This window comes from Urocampus carinirostris, chromosome 13 (genome assembly GCF_059441175.1).
Source record: "Urocampus carinirostris isolate Australia breed hairy pipefish chromosome 13, RoL_Ucar_1.0, whole genome shotgun sequence".
Taxonomy (NCBI): Eukaryota; Metazoa; Chordata; class Actinopteri; order Syngnathiformes; family Syngnathidae; genus Urocampus; species Urocampus carinirostris.
The window spans coordinates 11,682,785-11,700,925 of NC_142361.1; the positions used below are offsets into that span (position 1 = coordinate 11,682,785).

The 18,141-nt window shown below is 38.5% G+C and overlaps 1 protein-coding gene across 1 annotated transcript in view; it reads left to right on the forward strand.

Annotated features, from left to right (window-relative positions):
* adam12b (ADAM metallopeptidase domain 12b) overlaps positions 1-18,141 on the forward strand; it is a 142,863-nt gene that overhangs the window by 96,997 nt on the left and 27,725 nt on the right. The window contains exons 13-17 of the mRNA XM_088351976.1: positions 8,028-8,117; positions 9,932-10,127; positions 10,214-10,322; positions 13,199-13,397; positions 16,269-16,346. Coding sequence (XP_088208102.1) covers positions 8,028-8,117; positions 9,932-10,127; positions 10,214-10,322; positions 13,199-13,397; positions 16,269-16,346 — 672 coding nt within the window. The remainder of the gene's footprint in view (positions 1-8,027; positions 8,118-9,931; positions 10,128-10,213; positions 10,323-13,198; positions 13,398-16,268; positions 16,347-18,141) is intronic.

An 18,141-nucleotide genomic window follows, 5' to 3' on the forward strand; every position in this document is an offset into this window, starting at 1 on the left:
CTTTTTACAATATTAATGAATTACAGTATGTCTCATTTATTTAAAACATTAAACAGACCGAATTTTTTATTTCAAATTCTCATTTTGAGGATTCGAAAAGGACCACAAAATGAAACAAGCATCATGTTCCCCTTATCCGGGCAACAAAAAGAGTGCCATAAAATGTGGCATGTATTCCTAAAAATAAAACAGCAGTCTTTTGATAGACAATTAGCTTAATGCTAACGTATATTTGTAAACTGCCATTCTTGGGATCGTAAAAGTTAGCATGAATGCTTTTAATATAACCTCTACATTGCCGTTTCTTCACTCACTTAACACCCTCATTTTGACTTACTACTGTTTTTTGTGTGTTTTTTTTTTTTGCAAACTAACGTCTTAAAGCACAGCAGGCCGCGTTAGTTATCGTCTGTTCCAATTTCCTTCGGGCAGCAACTTGCGTGAGCGCCACCACCGCCTGCTGCTCAGTCATTTGCGTGACAGGCTGTCGTGCGGGTTTCGTTTCTCACTCACGGTCCCATTCATCACCTTGTTCAAAAGGAGAAAGTTTAATGGGGTCCAGGCCGAAATAAACTTTACACCTGGGAGCTGCCGCACACTGTGAGTGGATGAGCACCGTGCGGATGCATTACTGCAGTTGCTGGCCCCTTAGGAAGGCAGCAGAAAAAAAATTTCAGTATGTGATTGATCATCGTGACATTTTTTTTTTACTAAAAGGACTCCCCCCTGTAGAGCGCAGACCACCCTCAAGGTTGAACAATTCTAATTTCAATCTGCACCTGCAAAGACGCACGGCTTTTGGTCATTAGCATTTATGCATTATTCACTCAAGTGTCCAAAAAAAGCCCTAGGGATTCTTTGCTTTGCTCGTGTCCGTGAGTCCAAATATTAGAAACGTCTCCAATGTTATTGTGTGTAATTCAGAGTAGTCGAGGCTTTTAAAATTTGCATACTATCATTATAGCTCTTCTCATACTCATGTTTTCTCTGAGGCAAAGGTTTTACATGCTGTAATTTCCGCACGATAAGCTGCACCTAGAAAACAAAAAATTGCAAGCATTTCAAAGTGTGCCTTATAATCCAGTGCGCCTTGAATTCCAGGAAGTACGCTGAAATTGGCTATGCCTCATTCCAATGAGGCGCTACTCCTATCGGTAATCATTTATGATGGAATCACTTTCCAAAGATTAACCCAGTTTTGTTTTTTCTTTAAAACATGTTTTGATTGTCTGATATTTTTATACAATTTCTCTTGAAATCATTTTCATTCTTATTAAGTCAGGTGCGCCTTATATATGAAATATATTTCTTCAAAGGCTATTCTTTTAGGTGCGTCTTATAGTCCACAAAATACGTTAATTTTATTTCAATTAAAATGGTCCACATACATTTTCGATTTTGTGGCAATGACACGCTTTAATTGAAGAATAATAATGCCATACTAAAATTAATGTTTTTTTGGGAAGTTTTTTGCAAATGCGATTGGGATATTCCTTTTTTGCAGTTTTATTTGTACAAGTACTCAATCAACTTTTTTGAATGTACCAATAACATACTCGTACTTGTCAACCTCTCCCACGTTTTCCCCTTGTTAATGAGTGCAATCCCTCTTTTTAAGCAATTAAAATCTTTACAAACACAATGCTGCACCTATTACTCACAGCAAGACGGACCATGTAGAATACTACGACAATATTAAGTCAAGTCATGTTTATTTGTATAGCCCTTAATCACAAGGATTCTCAAAGGGGTGTATAAACCACCGATTATTGCAAACCTCAGACTTTTATTACACCATGCCCTGATCTAAAACCTACACGAGGGCAAGGAAAAGCTCAAAAACCTCAACATGAGAAAAATGAATAAACCTTGGGAAAGGTAATCCCACTTCGAAGACAACCAGGCTGCAACAGATGTTGCAATAAAAAATAATACACAGCTATAGAGCTATACAATAGAAGTGTGTTTTAAGCCTAGATTTAAACAATTCCACTGAAGTTGCAGATCAAATCTCAGGGGGATTTCCAGAGCGAAGGCTCCGGACACTACGATTACATTGTCATCTGTTACGAATGACAAATGATACAGATTACAGCCAAAATGGGCCTGATGTGATCAGTCTAAGAAAACGTTTTTTTATTGATTTATTTTTGTAAAGAAAAATCCTGTACAAAAATAATTTACACAATTTGAAACGATCAAAATAACATTTAAAATACGGGGAGAACATAAGTTGACAGATGTGCGTACTACTTTAAGAATATGACATTTTCCTAAATAATAATCCTTAAAGTTATTTGAAATTTGTCTACAGGTATGGGCAAATTTGTATGCAAATTAGGGTAGGAATGTTTCTCAACATTTTTGAGCCGAGGTACACTTTTTTTTACTTCAAAATATCTCGAGGCACACTGTCCATGTTTTAAATTAAATCAATCATGATAATTCTTAAATAATCATGTTTGCTCAATTGAAAGTATGTTTTTCTTATCATTTGTCACAATGGCTCAGGTCATGCAGGTTTTTCCATTTAGGTTAATAATTCTGCTGTAATTTAGAATTTTACCATATGTTTAATCTGTACCATATTTTCATCTTTTTTTTAATGTTATAGGCCTAGTTACTTAGTTGAGAAGAAAGCAAAGACACTGAACAATGTCATGATTTTTTGCAAAGATAAAACTGGGCAATTTCCTTAAACATACTGGACAAAGCCTCGGCGCACTGGTTGAAAAACACTGACATAGGTGATAGTTTATTTGATGCTTCAAAATAGGGCGGAGGACACATTTTGAACTTGAAAGGAGAACATGAATATTCTTTTTTTTAAAAAAAACTCACATTGTCAAATTCCATATGTGTTCTAAAAGCCCTCACTTGAGACCTTTCTTTTCATTGAATCTCCTAGATTAGAGAAAACAGATCTGCCAGAAAGAGCGTGGACATCAAAGAACAGCAACCTTATTGGTCGATAGTAACAATTAAGTAAACAGTACATAATAATCAAAATAACGAACTGGCATCCGATGCAATCCCTTATGCAGGTGTCCAATATTAAAACAGATTAACCGTATTTGTAGGCTACAGGCAGACGATGGGGGAAACTGATCGGGTTGCAATTCCTCCACCTGCACATCTAATATGCGACTGTATTTAAATTTCATTGCTTACCGTGGTACACATGAAGTGTGGAACTCTGAGAACTCATCGACCTTGGTATTGCGGCGGCATTTGTGCATAATGTCCCTCGCTACCTTGCTGTTTGATGTGCAGACGCATTCCTCTCACATAAGATGAAAGGCGCCTCTCGCATCCATTCGTAACAAAAAAGCTTCTGTCAAGGCTCTCAGATAAACAGTCAATCTTCTTTCAGTTGTCAGATGGTGTCGTCTTGATACTTCTGAGGCCTACCCAAAATTAGTTCTGAGACATTTAAACCAGACTTAAATCATTTTGCGTGATGCTGCAATGTGTGACCTACTCAGAGAAATATTTTTAATGTGTTTTGGCAATTATAAAAGATAAGGATTTATTTATTGTTGTCGCCATGGGAAAGTATAGACATAAAAAGGGGGTCTCCAACTCAATTTTCTTCGGGGCCACTGGAGTTGAGGTCTGGGAGAGGTTGTGTCCTCTAGAAAATATTGAATAATTCATCCCACTGTTCTCAGAGCTTTTTTTTTACACAAAATAGTAATCGCTAAAAAAAACGTTTAATGAAAATTAATCCAATCTAGATAAAGAAAACAAACTTAATGAAGAATCTCTGTTTTTGTAAAAGCCATAAGAATTTGTCATTAACGTCTCTTTCTTACTTTTTAAACAAGATCTGAGATGGAACACATTGTCCCGCGATTAAGACACTCCTTGCGGACTGTGTCTGTAGCTGTCAATCTTAATGAACTACTAATTAACAAAATTCTGAAGCCTTATTCGGAATGAAATTAAATGATCTGCATTTATAAAGCGCTTTTCAAATCAAGACTTCCCAAAGCGCTTTACAGTGTGCTTCACATTTCCCAATAGCGGCCGTGCAGCCATGTAAGGCGCTGACCTGCTTATTGGGGGTATTAGGGGTTCAGTGTCTTACCCAAGGACACTTCGACATGTAACACGGAGGAGCCGGGATTCGAACTGCGATCTCTTGATCCCAAGACGAGCGCTCTACCTCCTGAGCCACTGCCGCCCCAAGAATGTACTCGACAACTAGTAACCTGCTGCCACACTAAAATGTCCAACCGCCCAACACTCTTGTTAGAAAGATTCCAAGCATTTATGTATAATGATTTTTGTGGCACTCGTGCATATGTGTTAATGCCAACACAATACTTTATATATATATATATATATATATATATATATATATATATATATATATATATATATATATATTTATTTATTTATTTTCGCAAATTTTCACTTTTTGCGGGGTTTTTCGGCAGAACGTCAGCGGACGCGGGATAAGGCAGCCAGCTGGATGGGACGGGGGAGGGGGGCGGTCGGCGGAGGTTACTCCCAGGCCGCGCGACGGAGCGAGTTCAGCGGACGCGGCGTCACCCTAATAAGGATAAGCGGTGCAGATAATGAGATGAGATGAGATTTTTTTATTTATCTATTAGTTTATTTTTGAAAGCGCGTTGCTTCTTCGCAGATTTTCACTTTTAGCGGGTGGTTTTGGTCCCCATTAACCGGGTCTAAAAAAATAATAATAATAAAAAATAAAAAAAAAACATTTTTGAAGGGTCGTCGCTACTTTGCAGATTTTCACTTTTTGAGGGTGGTTTTGTTCCCCATTAGCCAGCCGGGTCTAAAAAATAATAATAATTTAAATAATTTTTTTTTTTTTGGAAGGTGCGCCGCTACTTCGCGGATTTTCACTTATCGCGGGTGGTTTTGGTCCCCATTAACCGTGATAACCGAGGTCTTACTGTATTGACTGCTGTTATTGTTGATTAAGATTGACAATTCTGGAAAAAGTCTACCAATGAGTGTCTTAATCGTGGCACACTGTGTTACTCCTCTGTATTTGATATTTTATCGCTGAATTTCCCAAGCCTGCAATCTTACCCGATAGGCACAGTGGTAATTGCGTACATCCATTCAACCATTCATTCATTATCCACACCGCTTATCCTCAGTAGGGTCAGGGGGGTGCTGGAGCCCATCCCAGTTATCTTCGGGAAGTGGGCAGGGTACACCCTGAACTTGTTGCCAGCCAGTTGCAGGGCACACGGAGACAGACAACTCACTCCCTCATTCACACCTAGGGATAATTTTGACTGGCCAATTAACCTGACATGCATGCTTTTGGAATGTGGGAGAAAAACTGAGGACCTCGAGGAAATCCACGCAAGCACAGGAAGAACATGCAAACTCATCCATTTACATGTGTTACCAATTAGGCGACAAGGCATTTGGCTACCAAGGGAGTCATAGTTTCTCACATCATTTGCCTGTGCTTTATTGAATTTCTTTACTTTGACATTAAAAGTGCTTGCCAGAAATCGCAATGCTTTGTTTTAATCTCATCTCATCTCATCTACACCGCTTATCCTCAGTAGGGTCGCGGGGTGCAGGAGCCCATCCCAGCAATCATCGGGCAGTGGGCAGGGGACACCCTGAACTGGTTGCCAGCCAATCGCAGGGCACAGGGGGACAGACAACTCACCCGCTCATTCACACCTAGGGACAATTTGGACCGGCCAATTCACCTGCAATGCATGCCTTTGGAATGTGGGAGGAAACCGGAGTGCCCGGAGGAAACCCACGCAAGCACGGGGAGAACATACAAACTCCGCACAGGAAGTCTGGAGCTGGATTTGTTTTAATCAAACAGTCGTATTCCCCTGGTCCGTACCAGTTCTAAGCCAGAAACCAAAAGGACGCGCTGCCGGACGAGGTTAGGAGTGCATCTGCTTTGCCGCAAGTCCTCAACTGGCACTGCACCTGGGGAGATCTGTTGGAAAGGCCCGGCGCACGTCCAAAGTCCCCCCCGACACGCTTGCAACTATCCACCTAGTGAAGAAAAACAGAAAAAGCTGCAATGTGTTTATAGCCTTAGTGTTTATAAGAAAAAAATAGTTATATATATCCGTAATTTATATTAAAAATGTGGGTGGAAAATTTTAATTAACAAACTTGCCCCAAAGGCAGAAAGTCGCTCAAAGTTACTTGTAAGGTGCATCCACTGTCTTTCAAGCCTCAGTTCAGCAGTGGTGACCATCTCAACCAACATCACAGAAGCCCTTCATTCTGCTGTTTCAATTTAAGAGTAATATTTCGCAACTGGGTTGCAAAAATGATTACCGTATTTTCCGCACTATAAGGCGCACCTAAAAGCCTTTATTTTTTTCAAAAGCTGACCATGCACCTTATAATACAGTGCGCCTTATTTATGGAACAAAATTAATGAAATGAAAATGAAATGAAATGATCTGCTTTTATATAGCGCTTTTCAAGTCAATGTCTTCCCAAAGCGCTTTACATTGTGCTTCACATTTCCCAATAGCGGCCGTGATCTGTGCAGCCATGTAAGGTGCTAACCTGCTTATTGGGGGTATTGGGGGTTCAGTGTCTTACCCAAGGACACTTCAACATGTAACACGGACAAGCCGGAATTCGCAAATTCTTGCAAATAACTTGCAGCCGCCGACTAGATTTTCCCCCGAACGCCAAATAGTCCGCGGTGTATGCTGGGATTTATTTACCGGCGTTTCATTGGCTAACCAATGTGTCAATCATCATTTGAATGGATCACTATTGGCTAAAGTTATTCGGAGGTCAAGGGGAGGATCCTTTTTATCATTTACAGGCTGGCATTGGCTTGAACGGCAAAACAAAGCCTGCAATTGGCCGAAAAAGATGAATGCGTATAGCACGTGGCTGACGGCATACCGAAAGCATTTTTTTCTATTCTGTATTTGTAAATATTTTATTCTACTGGATTTACTACCCTCACGGATATAAGAGGACATTGGCTGCACATTATTATGAACACAACTACTTCGGTGAGCTACTCCGGGTTTTATATTGTCCCTGTATCTTGTTTCAGACTGAACTCGATGTTTCTGTGATAAGCGGTGCAGATAATGGATGGAATGGAGTGTCTATTTTTAAATTAAACTCAATTCCAAGTGTTTATTGTCATATGCACAGTAAAGTTGCGAGCGAAAAAGAAAATAGAAACTAAGGAACGTTTGGCATTTCTTGAATCCCAAGACTTTAACCTTTCGAATGATGGAACAATGCATTTGAGTGACATTGTACGGACACCGCATCCGCACGTGTTCTCGTCACGTATTTGCGTCTTTGCAAGCTTTGGGAATATTAAGGGGGTAATAAGTTTGACTGAACTATCTGACTGTTTTGTCCACGTTCCCATTGTAGCGCCTTATAATCCGGTGCGTCTTATGTATGTCAAAAATAAGACCAAAAACTATTTTTTAGGGGTGCGCCCTATAACCCGGTGCGCCTTATAGTGCGGAAAATACGGTAATCAAAAAAGCTAATTATAACTTATAGTCACTGCCCTGGGTCAAACCATGAAGTAGCAAGAAAATCGTATCCTGGTGCAGACACACACCAATATTAAAACATTAGTTAATCACTTTTGATCCTTGCCTAACGAATTAGCAGGGAGGTGGCATATCAAACTCAAATGGGCCACATTAATGATAAGCTCTTAAATTAAGGATGTGGGCTACACTAACATGCTTTCATATTGAGGTGGGGGCCACAAACGCTCATCTACCAGGCCAAATTTGAGACTCTTGTTATAGTTTATTTTTTGCCACCTCCCACAAGTGCTTCAAAGGTAAAAAAAATCAATAAGTTTATTGAATGTTCAAAATTTCAGATATGCTTCCACTTCAAGAAAAGCCTTTTGAAACAGAAAAATCTTTTGGGACAATGAGAGTCACGCTGGAAAGAAAAAGCTTACCCTATTGGAATTTTGCTTACTTGAAGTGTAATCTTTCTAGTTTAAGATATTTATTCCATTTTGTTGTTTTTCCGCTTCCTCCCGCAAGGAATGTTTGAATCCGTGCTGCAACGCTACCACGTGCACCCTGAAGGGAGACGCCGTGTGCGCCCATGGGCAATGCTGCGACGACTGCCAGGTGACACTCAACTCCCAACTACGCCAATTTTAAGAAGTTTTATTTTTCGGTGCAGAACAGAAGTTTCAAATGAAACTAGGATCTTGGTCCGGGGTGGGCAAACTCGTTGGGCATTGGGTTGAAAAATTTGGCAGAGGGGCAGAGTCAGGAGGAGACAAAATTTTTTTTTTTCTGTGATAGCTGTCAAAATATAGTCTCAATCCAATACCGTGGCAATAATCATCGTTATTTCAAAAAGACGTATCTCTAGTTTTTCAGCATTTTGTATTTCGAATTATTTAGTTGTACACGCTACGTTTTTGCAAAAAAAAAATGAAAAAGGTGAAGATAAGTATCTTTAGACTCAGCAAAATGTGCATTTATGTATAGATAAACATGCAGAAATTAACATGTTTTGTTTTTTCTATAAACAGACCATTCTGGTTTTGAAACACTCATAACGAAAGCAAAGTAATGTATTATTATCCTTTTGAACCTTGTAAGGCCCAAATATACAAAAACAGGGTATATATTTTTAACCACTAAAATGGATGAAAATGAAATGTTTGCAAATAAAAAAATCTATCCGTAACCTTATCATGAGAACCTTATCATACTTTCTCAATTAAGATAAATCCAGTCAAAGTGTTCTTGCTCAGCCAAAAATTGCAGATTGTGAAAGTTTAGCACTAGCTTCTATAAAAATTCCCCTCCAAGAGTAATTGTGAGTCCAAACAATAGCATCAAAAGACTATGTTGATGTGAAGAAGGTCAATAACCAAAGAATATTTCTACCCCTTTTCAGAAAAAATGAACATATTTTTTTTTAATTTTATGAAACTTGATAAAGATACTTTAAAAATTGATATCAGGCACATAAAAATGTGGTTCTTCAGCTCAGTACACATGAATGCTGTAACAGACACTCTACAGGACATTCGGGGACAAGAGTGGCACCAAATAAACATTTTATAAAAATGATAATAATAAAAACGTCTTATATATGATCATATTAACATTTTTTTTGGCTGGCTGGAAGTGGCCACTTGTTGGTCTCTAATAACCCTCCTGTTGTCCTCATTTTCTGTATACAGCCTGAAAATGACCTTTCTTCATTAAACTCACATTATAAGCAGCTTGATTGAATTTTAAACACCAAATTTCATATTACTTTAAGAAATAACTTGTATTTCACTACAATATATGTGATATAGTTCTAACTCTTCACTTGTATTTCTTTAGCTTCTGAAAATTTAAAACATTTTGCCAAAAGGAGGTTTGGATGACATTTTGTTCAAACGTTTTTTTTTTCTCCCCCATTGAACAATTCCAGATTATACAATACAATTTGGTACATAGAAAAAAAAATACCTGAAAAAATAACCCATTCAGACAATTTGGGGTCCTTTGTTACTCAATGAAATCCAAAAAAAGAGCTCTGGCCTCTGTGAGAACACCAGCTATGTTGTCTTGTTCATGTCTGCTACGGTCTTGTTCACGTTTACTACTAATTGGTCTGAAACTGCAATTTGCAAGAAAACCATTTGATCTATGTGGTATACTTCTTCAACTGATTAAACTGAGACACAAACGAAAATATTGTCATATTCTGTGGTGTGTAAGTAACTTTGACATTGATTTCAACTGTATTCACCTCGCGGGTCATTTTGACCTGATGACAATCTTTGGGTTTTTTGTCCTGTTGGGGCCAATCTAGGAAAGGTACTCAAAATTACAGTGACAAAAAAAATCTCATTCAGAGGGTTATTCTTGGATTTTTAACACTGTGGCGGGTTATGATGACCTGAAGTGAATTGATGATTTTCTTCTTCTAGCTGAAATTGGCGGGCACCGTGTGCCGCGAGTCGGGCAACTCGTGCGACCTGCCCGAGTTCTGCACGGGCGCTGACCCGCACTGCCCTGCCAACGTTTACCTGCACGACGGCCACGCTTGCCACGCCGTCGACGGTTACTGCTACAATGGCATCTGCCAGACCCACGAGCAGCAGTGTATCACCCTGTGGGGCCCAGGTTGTTTTTTTGCTATTTTTTTCCACTTTACATCGGCCTCCTAATGCCAATCGGCTGGAATTGAACCCATGCCGACCTCCTCGCAGGAGCCAAGCCGGCGCCAGGGATCTGCTTTGAGCGAGTCAATTCTGCGGGGGATCCTTACGGGAACTGCGGCAAAGATTCCAAAGGCTCCTTTGCCAAATGTGATGCAAGGTGTGGCTCAAACTTCAATGGACTAATTTAATTTAAATTGTAATAATAATGTATTTAATAAACATAAAAAAGGGACTATAAGTTGCTACTTTCATCCCAGGTTTTGAACCATGCATCTCATACAATAATGCTGCCAATTTGTGAATCAAGAGGTCCACTAGCCCTACTTTTACATAAAGTCCACATAGACCCAGCAACATGAGCAAAACAGAATATATCTCATTTATAATGAATAATAATAAATTAAAATAGGACTTAGCACGTCCGTGGCACAGTTCTGACATCATGGGATCAAATCCAGCTCCCAGCCTTCCTGTGCAGAGTTTGCATGTTCTCCTCGTGCTTGCGTGGGTTTCCTCCCACACCCATAAAAACATGGATGTCAAGTTAATTGGCCGGTCCAAATTGTCCCTAATTTTGAATGAGCGAGTGAGTTGTCCGTCTCTGTGTGCCCTGCGACTGTCTGGCAACCAATTGAGGGTGTCACAGCACCCTTGCGACTCTACTGAGGATAAGCGGTGCAAAAAAAGGATTGATGGACGTTATAATAGGATAGTGCCTGTAAGGATCTAGCATGCCAACACCCTCCATAAGGCGCCATAGGAGTAATTAACTGATTAAGTGCACCTGGCACTCATTAACCACTCGCATGGCATCATGACGGCACGGACAGATCCCTAGTGTCAGATGGTTGACGTTATCGCCCGTCATTGGCGCTTCTTTGAACCTTTCATGCCTTCGTTTTGCCCTTTTAAGACTCTCTGTATTCATTATGCCTTAAATAATTTGACTGTGTATGTGTTGCCCGTTATCTGCCTTCCTCCCTCTGCTGAACACCTTTTGTCTTTTCCCTTGAACCCATTAGTTAAACTCTACTCGTGTGTCCACGTTTGAATCCTCTCCGCACACCATATCTTACCTCACGAACAACTTTGCTTTTTAAATCACACAGGTCTTGAAAACCTTTATAGTTTGCCAAAAACTTGCCTGCTGCAAATGGAACAAGATTGACAAGTCAATCACTAGAGGTTTACGAACTAAAAAAAAAAAAAAAACGTCAACCTGGCTTTTTACCTTTTAAGTCAAGTCAAGTTATGTTTTTTGTATAGTCCTTAATCACAAGGAGTCTCAAAGGGCTGCACAGACCTCAGACTACAGACTATTATTACATCATCTGATCTAGAATCTACATGAGGACAAGGAAAAACTCAAAAACTCTAGCACGAGAAAAATAAATAAACCTTGAAAATAAATAAACCTTGAAAAGAAACCGCGCATGAGGTAATCCCCCTTCCAGGATGACCAGGCTGCCGTGGATGTTGCATTAACAACTAATGTAAATGAAAAGTAAAATGATTAATAATTAAAGTAAAAAAATAAGAAAAAAGACGTTTTACTCAGAGGTTTTCTTGGAATTTTTTTTTTGCTATGTTCAACTGTTGTTTACTGAACAATGGAAAAAGCTAGAAACATACTATTTTCTCAAGATGAAGGCTCAAGCGTTCTTTTGATATGTCCTATGCCTATATAGGCACAGCGCTAAATTTTCTGTGTGCCTTTAAAAATGAGTCAAAATGGCAAAAATTGTCTGGGACCCGGGCTTTCTGTTTAAGAAAAACGTCTGGCATTGAACGAATTATAATAAAAAATTATCCTAAATAAAATACAGTAATAAGTTTTCTTACTGTCCCTCTTTCCTCCTGCTCTAACTTTGATTTGTATATTTCGTATTTTAAAGCCGTACCTTGCAAGATAAATTGCTTGCAAATATGAAGAACGTTGCAGTGCATTCACAAGTTTAATTATAATGCACCAAGTTGTAAATATTAAAGTAATTCTGACATCTAAGCATCTTTCAAAGTTGGAGTTAACTACAATACTGTAAATAAATGTCAAGTTTCAAGTTTGATAGCAAAATATGAAGAGAAGACATCAATGGATTTTGAACTTACAAGGAGAACAGGGGAGCCCAAACCTCTGATAAGAATTCCCAACCTGTTGCAAAGGCCCTCCCCTGAGCCCATTCTTTGTATTAAATCTCCTAGGTTATATAAGTACCCTCAATGGTGTGGATATTAAAAAACATCATTGGCTAATAGTGACAGTGATGTAAACAGTTCATAATAGTCAAAACAATGGACAACAGCACGCAGTGATAGTCCAAATAACAAATTAGCATCTTGTTATTCCTGTTGTGTTACTATTTTACTCTTTAAAATAAGGGGAGGGATAAAAGTCTAATACTTATGACATCTGCCCCTAATCAACTTACTGTAGATAAATGACAATAATCAAGAAATATACATATAATTAATTACAGAAAAACAAACCAGTTAAATAAACTCGTTTTGTGCTACACACCAGGGTCATACATCATGTTTTTACTGTTGTTTACATAAATGCATTGTGCAAAAATAATTATATCAATGCTGTTTGTAATCACAATACTTAGAGGCATTCATTGGTCTTAAGTCTTTAAATATACTGCTGTGCTACAAACACGACGCGTCTCTGCCCGTTTGTAGCATTTTACGAAATGCGCATTTTCTAAATCGGAAAGAAATATGAAGCAATGTTCATTTTTGTTTCTTCTTTGGTCATTCATGGTGCATTTTTGCCATCTGCTGGACAGTTACGATAACAGCAGGTTTGATGTGCAATTTCTCTGAACCACTCTCCTTAAATATAACGCTCTTAATTGCTACTCCCAAAACATTTTCAAATCTGAAAATGGTCTTAATCCATTCATGAAATATGATTTCTGATATTTGGCAGCTCTGGTATTAAAACCTTAACTCTTTCCCTGTACTGCTTTACGTTGTAACTATCTCGTTACTATGTGGACATCTGCAGCTTAGAGTACGGTTTTTTTTCAGGGATGCAAAATGTGGTAAAATCCAGTGCCAGGGGGGTGCCAACCGGCCAGTGATTGGCACCAACGCTGTTTCCATAGAAACCAACATCCCGCTCCAAGAAGGCGGCCGCATCCTGTGTCGAGGGACACACGTGTACCTCGGGGACGACATGCCCGATCCGGGTCTGGTCCTGGCCGGCACCAAGTGCGGAGATGGGACGGTAAGCTGCAACTAAATTGAAAAATAAAATCCTGATGAAGTGTTACCTCTTTATACGAGCTCAATAAGTTCCCAGATCGTACTCGTAGCTCGAATTGATCATGCAACTAGCGAATTTTCCCGATATGAAATTATTAATAACAAATTGGTCTTTTCCTGTCCTCCCAAAATCATCTAATACAAAATAGAACATCTTTCTAATCACTTTAACACGTTCAGATGGTAAGTAAATATAAAACATCACAGTAATGAGATAAATAAAAGGTATTAATTAAATAAAATGCCAGTTTGTTATGAGCACCATGGAGGGAGTCGCCATAATAAAGGCGTGCGCGAGGAAGGGGGACAGGGGGCATTCTCCAGGAAGAATGACTGAGATGGCATACCTGTCAACTTATACATTATCCCTGTATTTCATGTTATTTGATCATTTCAAAATTTCTTAGCCGTGCAAAACTTTTGGGAAAAATATATAAAAAGATCAATCTCGTATTGCCCATTTCGGCCTTAATTTGCATCATCTTGATCACTGGTAGCAGATGACGCCGCCATTATAGAATGTTAATATTGATGCGGTATTCTGCAAAATATGTCTTTTGTGAGTAAATGGGTGCCGCATTGTGTTTCGTAAGTTTATTATCGCTTAATAATGGGAATTTCAACCATTAATGGTTAGAGCAATTGGCTAAAAAAGGCATGAAATTGAGAGACTGTTGATGATACGCAATAACTGTGCAATTAAAATTAAAATTACTGTAACTATAAATGACGTACATACAAAAACAATTTACATCACCTTATTTTGCCTGTAGTAGTTTGCATGCGCAAACTGGAACCAGCTTATGACAGTGGTGAGCAGTCTCTAATGGTAGCAACAGTGACTTATCATGACATGGATTTTCGTTATTTGGTGAGCAAGATGTTTTGGTCCAAATAAATAGGTAGAGCTACACAATTTTTGAAATAACCTAATTGCAATTTTCAGAACAATATTGCAAATTTGATGCTTTTTTCGTTTTTTTAAAGAAAAGTGCCTTTTCTGTGCTATTTTCTTTGTGAGTACTTCATTATATTTAGCAGTGTAGAATTTGTGAGACCCCAGTGGATGGACCTTCAAGGGCAGGGGTCTCTAAATTTTGGCCCAGGGGTCATCGTTTGAAGCCCCGCCGTAATATGTAAGTTTAAAGGGACAGTTATATTGTTTAGCACCTCCTAGTGGTAGAAAAACGAATTGATTAAAAAGAACTGTATTGATTCTTTTACAAAAATCCAGAATACACGAACTATCAAATTAACTGGCATTTTTTTTAGAAATACTCCTTGCTCGAGAAATTACACAATACAGCAACATCTAGTGGTCAAATAATACACATTGTCCCTTCAATGTAAGTTAAGCACATGCAAATTTATTAATTTATTTATAGTTTCACCTTAATTCTTAATGTTTATTTAGATCTTAACTTGTTGTTATTGTTGCTTTTAATATATCAGAACTGTTATTATAAATATTATGTTTATTTTATTGTTGTTATTATCATTGGTGCCGCAGTGACATTTGGTAACTAGGCGCATTATGATGTTGAGGGATGGGTATTGCGAAGATTAGTGTAAAAATATGTGATTATTGTAATTATTATAATTATTGATATCTGACCTATGTAATAAGTATATCCATGAGATTTTGTTATATTAGACATAAGAGGAAAGGAGGATTTGTAAAATGTATCTAATATGGAAGATAAAGGGGTAGGAAAAATAAGCATCTGCCTCTGACTACGCCTTTTTGAACATGTTATGTGACATTATTTTGTTGTTGACTCATTGTTTTTGTCCTGTTTTTACTTTAATGTTTGAAATAAAAGTTTTCATTCATTCATCTTATTTTTGGAATCAAATTTTAAAAAAATGAACAGTTGAATGTTTTTAATTAGAAGTTTTCTTGTGGAAAACCCAATTTGGTCCACTTTCATCCGGAACTTAGCTCCAAAACAACGCTAGGAATTAAATGGACAGAACTCTTTCAAGGCAGTTTGGTTTTGTTTTCCTTTTTTCTTATTTTATCTGGCGTTTTTCATCACATTTAAGCCTATTCGGTCCTTAATAAGGTAAAAATAGTTTTTAAAATGCTATAATTATTGAGGGTGCTTGGGTTGGTTAAAGGCTGGTGACACCCATGGGTAAAAATTCATTGTAGATAAAAAGATTACGCCAAGGGGATTGCATCATTCAACTGCTCCCCGCACCCGTCCAGAGGACATGTGGCGACGAGACAAAATTATGTTTATCACCCAATCAACAATACACAAACATGTTAATGAACCAATAAACCAATTAACCCAAAAAGTGAGTGAGTAGAGCCTGCAAAAACCTAAGCGTGTTTGCTCTATTATATAGTGCCGTTTTAGTTGGCCAAACACTCCATCAATCAAATAGCAAAAATTCCTTGAAAAAACGCAGGGTTTTAGGATTACCCAACTGCACTACATCACATCGCGATAACAATTCTATTCTGGTAAATCGTGCAGCCCTATAAAGAGGTACCTCTATCATAAAGTAACACCACTCGGTGTTGTGTTTTTGTACCATCCATGGATGGTAAGGACCGTGTAGTTTACTTTCCAGTGTTTTTGAAAGGCAAATGCTAAATAGCGTCTATTCTCTTACAGATTGAACATAAAAAGCAGGAGCCATGTAGCCTTTGTCCTCTACGTAGAGCATAGTAGATAATTGCTTAGCTGTAATACAAAGAATCTCTTTTACAATCCTGCCCGGAATATGTTCTTGCCATGAATACTAAACCTGAGCTTAGCCGGCCTGGTTGACTCCTCAAAGCTCAGCAAAACGCTTGAATCTGCATCCCGATTCCCGGCAGGTGTGCCTGAACCGCCAGTGCCAGAACGTCAGCGTCTTCGGGGTGCACGAATGCTCGGGAAAGTGCAACGGACGTGGGGTGAGTGCAAACCGGCCGCCAGCTTAATATTTAATGAGACTGCAGCCCGACATGCCCTCTCATTGACTCGTGAGCAAGTGGTCCGCTTAATCACGGCGGTGATTCGCCAAATGAAAAGCATGTTGTTGAATTACGTCCCACTTTATGTCCTCCTTCTTTTGAATATTTTGTTGGAATTAGGTTTTGTAAAAGCGACATTTAAAAAGCCGTTCATAAGGGTTTTTCAACTGGCTGTGTAAACTAGGGGGGCCAATACTGGAAGAAAATAATCTAGTATTGATGGATATTGATCCGTTACCGATACTTTTTGCTTGGAAATGTCATGAGCATTGAAAAATATAACCCTTCCCTCCCTTGATTTAGTTTATAATTATGATATACACAGTACAAACATGTTAGGCACTAAAACAATTAATTCTTTATTAAATAACTATATAACTAGTGTGAAAAATAAATAGAAATATTTCTATTACACCTGCTTCAGAACAAAGGCCAAGGCCAATGTTTTTTTAACAGACCCGTTTACTGTGTTGCGAGCGTGTTGCTAGCGTGTGCTACTATTAACTGCCCTGTCAGGCACCGTTTGGGATGAAAGTTATATTATTATTATTATTAAAGCTTTGAAAACTCTCTCGGTGTACCGTCTTTCTTTGTAAATATGTGTAACCGATGTATAATATGTATTTGCACCTGTATATTTTTGTAATGTATTTCTTTGAAACACTTATTCTGATATGTTTTGCGATTTAAAAAAGAGGGGCGGAGCAAACACGGGCTGACGGGAAGTGGGGTAAAGGTGAGTGAGACCTGTTGTCGCGCCAGACAATAGTGGATATATATTTTTCCCACCCTTACCTTTGAAAATATAGACTTTTTTTCCTCGGATTTGTTTCAACGGGTACTCGGACTCTGCAGGTCTGCATCAAACCTTAAGTACCGGTATCATTTTCCATTCATTTTGCCGGCTGTGATTTTTGGACTGTGTACTTCAATGAAGGACATTTAGTTTCAACCGCGCGACTTGAAGTCGGGTCTGGATAAATGTAATGTTTGTGTTACAATCTTTTAACGTGGGCGCATGCGGCTTATATACAGGGGCGGCTTGTGTATGTACGAAATCGGTTTTCCTCTGAAAATGTGGTGGGTACGGCTTATAATCAGGTGCGCTCCATAGTCCGGAATTTACAGTATTTATTGTGTATAACTGGCGTCTGCTGGACACTTGAAGTACCAGCAGGTTCTGTGTTCAGTTTCCATTTGTCTAAACCACATTTGACGTAAAAATGGTACACTTAAATAAAATTGCAAAATCTTAAAATCCCCTTCATACATGCTAAAATATGGTTCTCAATGTTCGTTCTGAGATGATATATATTATTTTCAGTACAAGATAAAATGTCAAGTCATGTTTATTTGTAATGTCCTTAATCACAAGGAGTCTCAAAGGGCTGCACAGACCACAGATTATTGTAAACTATCGACTATTAATACAAGATTCCCTGATCTAAACCTACATGAGGGCAAGGAAAAACACAAAACCTGAACATAGTTCGCAAAATAATCTGCCCTTGGATCCCAAAATATGTTTCCACTACATTTTTACAATGCTTTGTCTATTATTTTCAGAATGAGATAAAACTTCATTTTTCATACAATGTCAGTTAACAAAAGTGTTTACCTTTATCACGTCATTAGCAAGACATAGCCAAACTACGGGCCGTGGGCCCCATAGGCCTTTGAAACCTGGCCCAGACAAACATTGTAAAACCATTTTTTTTTTTTTTTTAAAAAGACT